Below are 11,776 nucleotides of genomic sequence, written 5' to 3' on the forward strand. Positions count from 1 at the left end.
CTAGAGGCCTCTCTCCAGCTCCAGCCCCATCTCCCCAGGGTGCCGCTGCCACCCGATGCGACTGGCAGCAGGGCCGGTGCCTGGCACACAGCAGGTGTCCTCAAGGACCCAGCCCCAGACCGAGGCCGGGCACTGGCAGGAGAAGGCTGGGCCTGGGGGCTGCCAGCACAAGCGGAACCCCGAGGGGCCCAGGCCCGCCGTCGCAGCCAAGCTCTGGGACGTCACCCGCGCTTCTGAACAAGGGCTCTTTAAATCTCCCCGGCGAGGCGGTGACTGGCCCAGGCGTGTGGGCAGGGCGGGCCAGCTGCTGGAGAGAGGGGAGAGGCCCCAGCTGTGGAAGGCAAAGGGGACAGGAGCCAGGAGCCAGGCCCAGCTCCCAGATGGCCACGGGCGCGGGCACGGGCCTCGGGGACAGTGGGCCCCGCGCTCCCACAGGCCGCAGCGTCGCCTGCGCTGCTGGTGTCAGGTGCCCGGCTAGGCGCTGCAGAGACGGCTAAGACCGGAGCTTCCCACCCTGGGGAGCAGCGCTACATGAACAAGTAATTCTGAGTCAGTGAGATAAGTGCTAATAGGGGAATCACCAGGAGCTCTGGGAGCTCAGAGGAAGGAATGGCGGGGCCGCCGGGGTCAGAGGAGGCCACGTGTCGGCCTGAGGAGGCTTGAGGACCCGAGAGGCAGGGCACTGGGGAGCGGGAACAGCAGGTGCGCAGGGAGGCCCTGCGCTGACCCAGGGCCCTTCCGAGCCCGCAGAAGCCGGGCGCCTCCTGGGGAGGGGGGTCTGGCTGGCGGTGGGAGATGTTGGCCGTTGGGTCCCACGGCAGGAGTCAGAGGGAGGCCCAAGAAGCCAACCTGCTGTGCCCCCGGGAGCCGGACCTGGAAAAGAAGGTGCTTCTTCCTGACCTGACTCCCAGGGCTCTGGGCCCGAAAGAGCCAGGCCACCTTGAGCAAGGGCCCCCCACCTCTGGCCTGGGGCGTCCCCAGAGACTCTACCAAGATAACCTCAAAGGGTTCTTGGGCTCCGCCAGGCTGCTACCACGCCCAGGGGCACTGGAGACGCAGGTAGGATTCAGCAGAACGGCTGAGCTCTTGGTGGCAAAGTCTCCCCAGCTGCCACAGAAGGGCCTTCGATAGGCACCGTCATCCCCTCCTGGTGGCCGGGGGTGCTGCCCCACGCCGGGAACCCCAAGCAGGTGGCCAAGGATGTCCGAGTGAGTCAGACCCGAGCCGCCCACCAGATCTCGACTTCCCAGGCCGCCTGAAATGCTTATTTTTAAACTCAAGATAACCCACATTTTCCCCATTTCCAGAAGCGGCGGCCTCCGTGGGCCATTCGTCTCTGGCATGCCAGTGCCGCCGGGGCGAGCTCCCAGGCCTGGCCCACTTCATGGAAGAATGCGGGGTTGCTGCGCTCCCCCACCGCCTCAGCCTCGGCTTGGAAATCCTGTCCTGTCCCCTGCGTCTCTTTGGGGGATCCAAGACCAGCTGAGGGGTCGGATCAGAGCACAGGCCCTGGACGCCTGGCCGGTCGGAGAGTGGCCTCTTCCTACCAGCAGGGCGCCTTCCGCCCTCTGGCCCTGCTCTGCCCGTATCTCGCCCAGCCCTCTTCCCGCTGCTTGTTTCTCCAAAAGAGTCAAAATCCTGGGCTCCCTGGTGGCACAAGGGGTTAAGTCTCAGCACTATGAAGCTGTCGCCAGCCACTGAGGCACGAGTTCAATCCCCGACCAGGGAGTGACCCACATGGTACAGCAGAATTCGCCTCTCTCCCCACAGCAGTGTATTCCAGTGGATGCTCTGTTCTGCCCCCCACTTTCTCTGAGGAGCCCTCTCACTCCCACCCTGCACCCCAGTTCTTATATGCATAAATAAATAAAATAAATCTTTTTTTTTTTTTAAATACTAACAGCAACCCCATAGGCCCTGACCTCACTGAGCACCCCCCGGGCCTTGCTGCTGTTGCCGAGGTCAACACTGACTCTTCACTTGACCGATGAGGAAACTGAGGCTCAGAGAGGGAGCGACCTATGTCCACGCTGGCTTCAGCCTCCACGCCTGCCTTCCAGGCGCTCGTGAGCCAACACTGCACGCTGCCCCAGAAACATGGGGTCCCTGGCCGGCAGGACTTCTAGAACCCACGAGTCACGTGAAGAGCAGCTCCTCAGACCCGGGCTCCGGACTTGAAACCCGTGAAGCCACGGCCTCCCCATACTGACCCAAACTGCCGAGAACCAGAGAAGCAGGCTCACAGACGGCGGGCGGGCCTGCCCCTCCCGCAGACACCTGTCCGCGGCGGCTGAGACTCAGGAATCCTCTCCAAGCCCCTTTTCTCTTCTAGGGAGGGGCTGAACGAGGCGCTGAACGAGGGCCTGGGAGGACAGGACCCACAGGGACACAGAGAGCTGACCAACAACTTGGGCAGACGGGGCTACTGAGGACCAGGGGGAGCCAGGAGTCAGCCTCTGACAACTGTGCAGAGAGGGCCCAGGCACTGCGTGATTTACGACTGAGTCCAGTCCCCAAGGAGGCGGCCTCCGCATCACATGCGCCAGCAGAACAGTTTGAGGCCATCCCAAGAAATACTTGAGCAGCTCCAGGGACACGGAGCCGTTGCCATCCCCATGTTTTCGAGCACAAACAAGCAGATGAGCTGATGTGTCGACAGCTCTAGGCCCGCTCCCCCCCTCCACCCCGCTCGAGTTGCCTGGCTGGGGCCCACGTGCCGCTGAGCCCCATGCTGTCATCAGCCGGGGTCGTCGCTCACCACTGTGAGCCTGGTCGCCATCAAGACTGGCATTGGGTCATTTTGTCCACTTGGGTACACTTTGTTGGTTTCTTACCCACAGCCTCCCCCGACTTCTTGAAAAGTCTGGCTTCTCCCCCTCCAACTTTCTGGTTCAAGGGTCTGCTCCTCTACGTGACTTGTGGAAGTCGCCCCAGACTCTCAGCGGGAAAGCCTGATGGGCTCGCTCATCCCTGGCCCCACTCTCCTTGGCCGTGTGGGGCTGCAGTGGCATCTGAGGGCGTTCTGGCCCAGGGGACACAAGGGAAGATGTGCTGTTGTCTCCCCAAAGAGACACACATTCAGGGGCATTCCCCAACCTGCTAGGAAGTATTTCTGGATGCAGCAGTCATTAAGACGATGTATTATGGGCAAGATGGAAGGCGAATGGACAGGGAGACCAGATCCAAGAGCCCAGAAGCCACTGTGCGCCTACATGTGCAATTGAGTCTTGACCTATGGAGAAAGGGAACCTTTTCAACAAGCTGAACATCTGGATGGAAAAAACAGTGAAGTCCGATCCCTACCTCATGCCATACACAAAACAATTACCTTGAGACGATTCATAGGCATAAGCTTAAAAGTAAAACCATAAAACTTCTAGAAAAAGAATCATCAGGAAGAAAGGGCCCCTCTTCCTCCACTCACTGGGGCTGGGTCTGCATAGGACCCCAGGACTTTGTGGCTGCATCAATGAGAAGGCCAGCCTGGTGGAAGAGGGAGGAGAGCAGCTCGGGTTGCCTGCCACCCGCTTTCCTGTCTTGCACAATTGGCATTTCTCATCGTCATTGGGTCCATGGCGCTGCCTTCTCATTTTGCAGTCAAGGACCTTCTCGCTGTAAGGAGCCTGTCTGTTCCTGCCCTCCTCTGGCTCACCGACCCCACCATACAGCCCCCCTCCCCACAACAGTCTCTACCAGGTAGCAAAGCAAACACCACACACACCAGTCTTCACGAGCGGTAGAAAGGGTTAGCAAACAGATTTGCTTCACCTGGCTTTCTCCTTATGTGTCCACTCTGGGCTCCACGCTCTGGGCAGGGGGCTAAGGAAAGGGCTGGGGCTGTCCCTGCAGAAAGTGACCCCAAAAGACAGCGGCCCCAACCCCAGCACAACAGAAGGAGCTCAAGAAATTAAGTGTTGAGTGAATGAAGGGCTAGACCAAGGAGTCCAAAACCTTGCATTCATCCTTTATAAGCTCACAAGCACCCCATTAAAGTGCCGGACGTAGTACCCCAGCTCTTCAGTCATTCCCCGAGGGCTGGAAAACATGGCGGGGACTGGACAGCCTTGGTGTGGGAACACAGTAGTGCCCGGGGTTGATAAAGCTCCACCCGGCCCATGTGGCTCCCTCCTGGCAGGTCCTCACAGCCCTCCCCTGGGTGAGCTACAAAGATGAAGGAAGAGCTTTGCTTCAGAGGGCCCCCATGAGACCGCGCTTGGCTGGACAAGACGTCCCTTCCCCAACAGCACAGCTTGGCCTGTTCAGCAGACCAGTTCCTGTCCAGCGGGAGGTTCTGAGCGCCTGTCTCCAAGGTAATGGAAGGGGCGCGTGTCAGCCCAGCGGAAGCACCGGGAAGCATTTAGAGGTGCCAGGAGCCCGAGGGGGCAGAAACCATGAAAGGAACCTGGCATCTCCTCAAAAAGTGCAAGCATCAAATTACCATTGGGTCTGGCAAGCCCGCTCCTAGGCACATACCCCAAAGGCCTGAAAACTTGTGTTCAAACAAAGCCCGGGGCAGCAGCCTGCACAGCCGCTTACTCGCTGGGGTGGAGGGAACCGTGGCCATCGCCGGGGAAGGGATAAGCGGTGTCCGCAGCGGCGTGTTGGTCAGCCGTAGACACACATCAGTGTGGATGAACCCCAAAAATATGTGCTAAGAGAACAAAGCCAGACATAAAGGCCACGCTTCGTGCGTCTGGTAACCTGGAGCCACGTAAGTGGAGTCTGGAAATGTCCAGAATAGGAAATAGCAAACCCAGAGGGATAGAAAGCATGTTTGTGGTGGCGCCAGTAGAGCTGGGGTGGGGTGGTGACTGCAGAGGGGCTAGGGGAGCTCCTTCTGGGGTGATGAGGATGCTCTGGAACTAGACGGAGGTGATATTTGCCCTGCATCGGGAATGGGCTAGTTATCATCGAATTGTATGTTAAAATAATTTAAATGGTAAATTTTATGTTGCGTCTTTTCCCACAATAAAAAAAAAGGTTTAAAGATGTGGGGTGCGGGGCAGGGCAGGTAGTGGAAAACCCCCAGAGCCAGCGTTTCTCAGCCCCAGGGCCTGGGGAGGCCGGCGGGGCCTCTCCACCTCTGAGCCTGCCCTGCCGCGGGCGATGGATGCGCGAGCCAGCGCCCCTGCCCTCCGCTGGCTCCTTCAACTGCTCGGCAATTCGATTTACCCTCCGGGATCTCCACCAAAGACTCCGCAGTGTCACTGAGATGTCGTCAATCTAGGAGGCAGATCGAGCCCAGCAACGGGGCTGACAGCTGACCTTTGATTAAAGGAGAGAGCAGCAAAGCAACCAGATCGAAACGCTTAAATTAATGGTGCCTGGAGCTGCTGCCCAAGAAATCCCATTTGGAAAATCTGAAGGAGAGAAATGATGTGCCACAGCCCAGGCGCTGCGCTGTGGCCTTCTCGAGGAGGCCGCTGCTTGCCAAGCGATGAGGTTTATGGATGGCGGCTCCACCAGAGGGCCCCGCTCTCGCGCCACCGCCGCAGCGCACCGGGAACAGCAGGCAGCCAGCAGGCAGCAGGGCTGCCCACACTCGCGGCACTGCCCGCCGCGCGCTCGCTGTGCGTGTGGGCACCGGGGAGCTTACGCCCGTCCGCCCTCGCGGCTGGGGCAGGGGTGTCGGACGCCGGGTCCAGGTCCAGAGCCACGCACAAGCTGGCGGTCTCTCGGCGGCAGTGGCGGCCGGAGGCGGCTCCCAGCGTGGCAGGAGCGGTGGCAGGTCCCCGACTTGGGCCGCAGTGGCTTTGGGACTTGTTTCTGCCGGCACCCAGCACCCAGTGACAAGTATGCGCACCCCACAGCACCCCCTCCATCCGCAAAAGCTCACTTCTGTGGCTACAGTGGAGAACGCGGCGCCGTCCCTCCTGGCGTGACCCCAACCGCCGGCTGCCGGCCCGAATGGTCACGTGATGCAGCGGAAGGCGGCACCGTCCATCCCTCCAGCTGCAGTGATTGGGCGAGAGCTGGGCACATGACCTGAGCAGAGCCAATCAACGTCCTTCCCTGGGAGGTTTCTACTGGACGACTTCTCTTGCATGAAGTGGTGGGACACACGGCCAGCCGGCAGCCGTGGTCCAGCTCCAGGAGGAGGCCCATGCAATAGGAGGGCCAAAGCGCAGAGAGCAGCGCTCCCCACCGAGCTTTCTGGAGTGACTCGGGAGTTGACAAGTTCTCTTTTCTTGTAGGCTCTAGGGCTGAGTCGGGTTTCTGCCATTTGTAACACAGATCCTTAATGTTAGAAGTGCAGAAATGTGGTTTTACTCAGCAGATGGTCCGGTGGGCCTGTATTTTCAGCTAGCAATGAACTTACAACTAAAAGGAGCAAAATCTCTGAGCACTGAAACACCACCATTGGCAGGACAGCCCAATATCAGCACAGACGGAGCACCTCTCTGATGCCTGGTCCTGGGCTAGACACTCTCTGGGTATGTGAAATGGCCTGGCACCCAGTAAGCACCCAGAGATTTCTGAATACAACAAGCTGTTACTGTCCTTGGTCCCAACATTCCCTCCCCATTTACCAAAAAAAAAGGGGGGGGATTGGGAGAAAAGAGAGAAGGGGGGAGGAAGGGGAGAAAAGGGGGTGGGCTTAGGGTTTGGGGTCTTGTTTCCCCTTTTTGCCCAGACACCTCTGATTAAGACCCACCCTAAGTCGTTCCTCCTAGCTCTGATCTTCAAAAGAGAAAATTATGTTTTTTGATGTAACTAGAAAACTCGGCCCACTAAGGGAGTTGATGACCTGTTCTTGGAGGACACAGTCCTCTTTAAATACAGAACTTCAATAATTAAAGCGTTTCCTGAATTCTAACTTGTAATGTTCTTGCCAAGTTTCCCCTGCTGGCATGAGCACAACTCTGTGCCTCCTTGGCCAGGAATAAGAGAGAACCTAACCCTCTCCAGTTCCTGTAGGGTGTCCCCCAAATAACTGCATTGGACAAGACAGTGTGGCCTCTGTCTGACCACAGGTCTAACCCAGCAGTACATCACAGCCAGAGGCACAAGCACGACTCAAAGCTTCAGAGTCAGGAAAATCATTCTTCCCTGAAGACATGGCACACTGGCAAAGGGGCAGTTATGCCTCGTAACACCAGCTCAACTTCCTACAACCCCCTTTCAACGTACCCCCCAAGCCCTCTCAACCTACAAGCTGCTCTCTGAATCTCTCTTCTCTCCTTCATGCCAGCTCTCCTTTCTTTCCCTTCCACATTGAGGTTTTTTTTCTTTCTACGAGCAATGAGGTTTTCTAAATGCAAATTATTTAGCTTCTCTAGACAGATCCCAACTTCACCAATTATCCCAGTCCTCAAAGGGAAAACAACAAAATATTCAGTAGGAGATCGGGTGGGGGTGGTGGGGGAAGGCAGTGAGTATGGCAGCTACCGCTCATCCCCCCACAACATTATAATGAAAACAACAAGTAAGGGTGAGACATAGGTGTTTCTATGTATATGTCTGAATCTCCAGCTTTACCTATGAACTGGCGGGACTAGTGAGTCCCGCCCAGCTCAAATCCTACGTGTCTACCTCCAAAGATGCTGTGGTGACACGGAGGCAGTTAAGACTAAGCATCTTGGCCACCAAGTCATCTTGTCCTTCACAAGAGGCATTTTGATTGACCCTTACTTGACCAATACCTGCATGTGATGACTCAGCTGCTGTCAGTGAGTGATACAAGTAGTAGAGAGAAAACAGCAAAGTTACAGAATAAGCGAAAAACAGCATCCACCACTATGATTGAAACTGATAGAACTTCTACCCAGCAATGTCACCACATACATTCTTTCAATGCATATAGACCTTCACCAAGACGCATCATATCCTGGGTTGTAACAAGCCTTAAGAATGTGAAGGAGGGCCCTCCCTAGAGGCACAAAAGGTTAGGACGCAGCACTGCAAGCTGGCTGCAGCTGCTTCAGTGCCAGTTTGATCCCCAGCCCCAAGGTGATCCACTTAGCACAGCAGGCCTCTTCTGATCCGCCCACTGCTCTCCTCCTCAGCAGTGTACTTTGTCGATCTACCTGTTCTGCTCCCCCCTCTGTCTCTGGTGAGGTCCTCTCGCCACCCCTTCCTCTGGCCTGTGCTCCAGTTCTGTATACATAAAAAATAATAATTTTTTTAAATTTGAAGGAATTGGGTCCTCCCTAGTGGCGTAGCAGGTTAAAGCACAGCACTGTGAAGTTGTCTGCAGCCACAGCAGCACAAGTTCAATTCCCCACCAGAGAGCTGATGCACATGGTCCAGCAGAACTCTCCTGTCTCCCTGCTGCTCCCCTCAGCAGTGTATTTCAGTGGATCCACCTGTTCTTCTCCCCAACTCTGTCTCTGGTGAATCTTCTCACCACCCCTACATCAGTGTATCAAAATATTTGGGATGCAGATAAAGCAGCCCTTGAGGGAAATTTATAGCATCAAATGTTCATAACAGAAAAGAGGAAAGGTTTCAGATCATGACCTAGGTCTTCACTTTAAGAAACTAGAAAAAGCAGCTCAAAATAAACCCAGCACTTGAGGAAAGAAACAAAAAGTTATAATCAATGAAGTTGAAATCAGAAAAATTAAATTCATTAAAAACAAAGCTTGGTTCTTTGAAAAGATTAATAACCAGCAAGACTGACAAGAGAAAATTTACCAATATCTCTATGAGCCACACAGACTTTAAAAGGATGATAAAAGAAAAGTTGGAACAATTTTGTACTTGTATCTTACAATTTAGATGAAATGAAAAAATTCCCCCCCAAACAACCAAGTGCCCAAATTTACTCAAGATGGTCAATGACAATCTGGTCAATGAAACATTAGACTGCCTCTGCCTCATGTCTTAGTCACTACAGGCTGCTATAAGAAAAGCACCATAGGGCCCTCCCTGGTGGCACAGAAGGTTAAAGCACAGCACTAAGAAGCTAAAGCCACTTCTGCATGCGTTCGATCCCCGCCTGCCCCGGAGGTGACCACATGGCGCGGCAGACCTCTCCTGACCCGCCTGCTGCTCCCCTCAGCAGTGTACTTCGTCCATCTGCCTGTTCTGCTCCCCGCTCTGTCTCTGGTGCATCCTCTCGCCGCCCCTGCACCTCTGGCCTGTACCCCAGTTCTGTATGCATAAATAAATAAATCGTAAAAAAAAATAAAAGCACCATAAATTGGGTGGCTTATTAACAGCCAGAATGTATTTTACAATTCTGGAGGCGACAAAGTCCAAGATCACTGTGCTGGCAGATTCAGGGTCTGGAAAGGGCTCACTTCCTGGCTTTTCTCCCTGTGTCCTCAAGTGGTAGGTTTGAGGTAGCTCCCTGGGGCCTCTCTGAGAAGGGCACTAATCCCTCTGTTGGAGCCCCATCTTTGTGACCTGAGCACCTCCAAAGACCCCACCTCCCTCAGGCCACCCCCTCCAGGGTTAGGATTTCAGCATATGAATTTTGTAGGGGCGTAAGCACTGAAACACCTCTACTGTGGAAAGGAGCTTCCTTTCCCCGACCCCCAAGCCGCAGAGCCATGTGAATGGGTCACCCCCATATTTAAGATTAGGGAACACACGAAAGGAAAGCTGCCTGGTGCAAGCTGCACTGTGGGTGAAAACCAGACACGAAGGGGCAGGAGTGGGTATGCCCTGCACAGGGGCCGGGAGCAGGCAGGGGATGGCAGGACAGGGACAGGCAGGCGGCTTCTTGGAACAGGGCTTCTTTCTAAGGTGATAAGCTCGAACTTGGAAGGAGACAGAGGTGGTGTTTGCACCAGATGTGGATGGAATAAAATGCTCCTGGATTGCACACGTTAAAATAGTAAGGACTGGCTGTGTTCTATACACAATGTAGATGACCATTTAAAATAAAATAAAAACCAACCAAATTTATAAAATTTTACTAGTCCAGTTGAAGACAGCTGCTCATGAGGCTGGAAGCCGAACCAAGCGTAACCCCATGGAAATAACAGGACTCTTCCCTGCGTCTTTAGGGTGGGGCTGCTAGATGTGTCCAGCCCTGCCCGCTGATATCACTGATTTGGTACTCTGTAGGACACTCGGGCTGCGGTGTTAGGCTTGTTGTTTTTTCAACGGTTAAAAGCCAAACAAGCCGCAGGACTCAGGAACTGGAGCCCCTCAGAGACACCCGCGGGTGCTCCTGTAGGTCTGCTGGTCGGGGCACAGCCACGAGGGCGGACGCCTGCTCTGGATGGAGGAAGGGAGGATGGACGGAGGAGCCCACCGCTGCTGCTCCCTGGCAGCTGCTTCCGCTCCAAGGAAAGAGACACCTTACAAATATCTTCATCTCACGTCATCTCGCTCACGGGAAACCACCCTGTCCTCACGGCCCCTGCCTCACTCAGCCTCCGCATTTCCTTCCGGCGCTGGGCAAAGCACGGCCCACTCTGTGCCACGTACTACGCTGGGGCACGTTGGGGTGCCGGGGTGCCGTTCCAATAGCAGAAACTGCCCGCAGCAGGGCTGCGTTGGATGCACGGCTGGGGGGCCGTGTCCCTGCTCACTGAATTATGTGGGTCCTCCTGGCTCCGGAGAGGGCTGGGGGGCACCCAGGTGTGGAATCCCACCCGCGATGCCCTCAGCATCTTTGCCTCTGAGGCCCGTGATCACCTGAGCCCCACCCAAGCAGGAGTTTGCACCTTGAGGATTTTAGGAATCCAAATGCTCCAGCGTCAGCTCCCCAGGCATGCGTGGGGGCCCTGTCTGTCGCACAGGGGCACCCCCTAGGCGTCTGACTGCTCAGCACAGGCTCCTGGCTCAGGTATTTTCCTTTCCAGAAATTTAGATCAGACCAGGCTCCAGGGGGCCCGCGGCTAGAGAGGAGGCAGAGCCCCTCGGGGCGACACCGGGACCGGCCTCCAGGGGGCGCCGCCGTGCGGACGCCCGCGATCGCTCGGTCCCCGCGCGCCGCGGGCGCTCCGCGCTCACCCCAGCGGGCTGTCGGCGCGGCCGCACAGCGCAGCCTCCGGCGGCTTCCCGCGAACCTGCCAAGGAGGCCGGGGCGGTGCGCTCCTGGAAAGCGGCCCTCGTCGCTTCTAGACCAAGAGGATGCGGGGCGCCGGCCTTTAGCTCTGCCCCACTGTGGCTGTTTCCTGTACCCGCGCCCTGCGGGCAGGGTGCGCCCCGACCTCCATCTCCTTTTCTCTCGGCCCTAAGCCCCGAGCCAGCTCTGAACTGAACCCTAGAGAGATTTGCGGGGATACTCATGGGTGAATCGGGGAGGGCCAGGCAGGGGCTCCCGTGGAGAGCAGCAGGCTCTGGGCGGTCGCCCCCGGAGGGGCAGGCATCCTGGGGAGTCGGGGGACCCAGAGGGAAGCCAGTAGGTCTGGGCCTTAACCCACAGGGAGCCACGGGGCAGGGCCAGGCCAGGCCCGTGGGAGCAAGGGAGCGTGCGGGGTCTGGCCGCAGACGCAGGCCTCGGCTGTCCCTGCAGGTCCTGGGGGCTCCCCTGCTGCGCCACAGCCGCGGGCCCTGCGGAACGGGGATGGGGCTCCCGCCACCCGCGCGGCGGAGCCAGGGGGCTTCCTGAGGGCCGCCCTGGCTCTTCACTCCCAGGCAGGGCCGAGCTTCGCGGGCAGGGGTCCGTGCACGCCAATCGCCTGCCCTGCTCGCTGCTCACAGGAAGGACGCCCAGAGGGAGTCACTCTCCTGAAGACCCCCCTGCGCATCTTGAATGTGCGCGTGTGCTCGTCCGCCACGCGATGAGAAAAATCGCCTTTCTCGGAGAAGTGAGAGGTGATGGGGTGCACGGCTGGCTGCAAAGGGCGCGGGAACACGGCCACCGCCCCTCAGG

At 57.1% G+C, this 11,776-nt stretch overlaps 1 protein-coding gene across 1 annotated transcript in view; it reads right to left on the reverse strand.

Moving 5' to 3' along the window:
• Nucleotides 1-11,776, reverse strand: part of NCS1 (neuronal calcium sensor 1) — a 63,069-nt gene continuing 51,293 nt past the window's right edge. Inside the window, exons 10-11 of the mRNA XM_012721202.1 lie at nucleotides 10,776-10,967; nucleotides 1-331 (exon numbers count right to left, since the gene is read on the reverse strand). Of these exons, the coding sequence (XP_012576656.1) occupies nucleotides 1-331; nucleotides 10,776-10,967 (523 nt within the window). The remainder of the gene's footprint in view (nucleotides 332-10,775; nucleotides 10,968-11,776) is intronic.

This window comes from Condylura cristata, unplaced genomic scaffold (assembly GCF_000260355.1).
Source record: "Condylura cristata isolate star-nosed mole 26May11 unplaced genomic scaffold, ConCri1.0 scaffold00006, whole genome shotgun sequence".
In the NCBI taxonomy this organism is placed as follows: domain Eukaryota; kingdom Metazoa; phylum Chordata; class Mammalia; order Eulipotyphla; family Talpidae; genus Condylura; species Condylura cristata.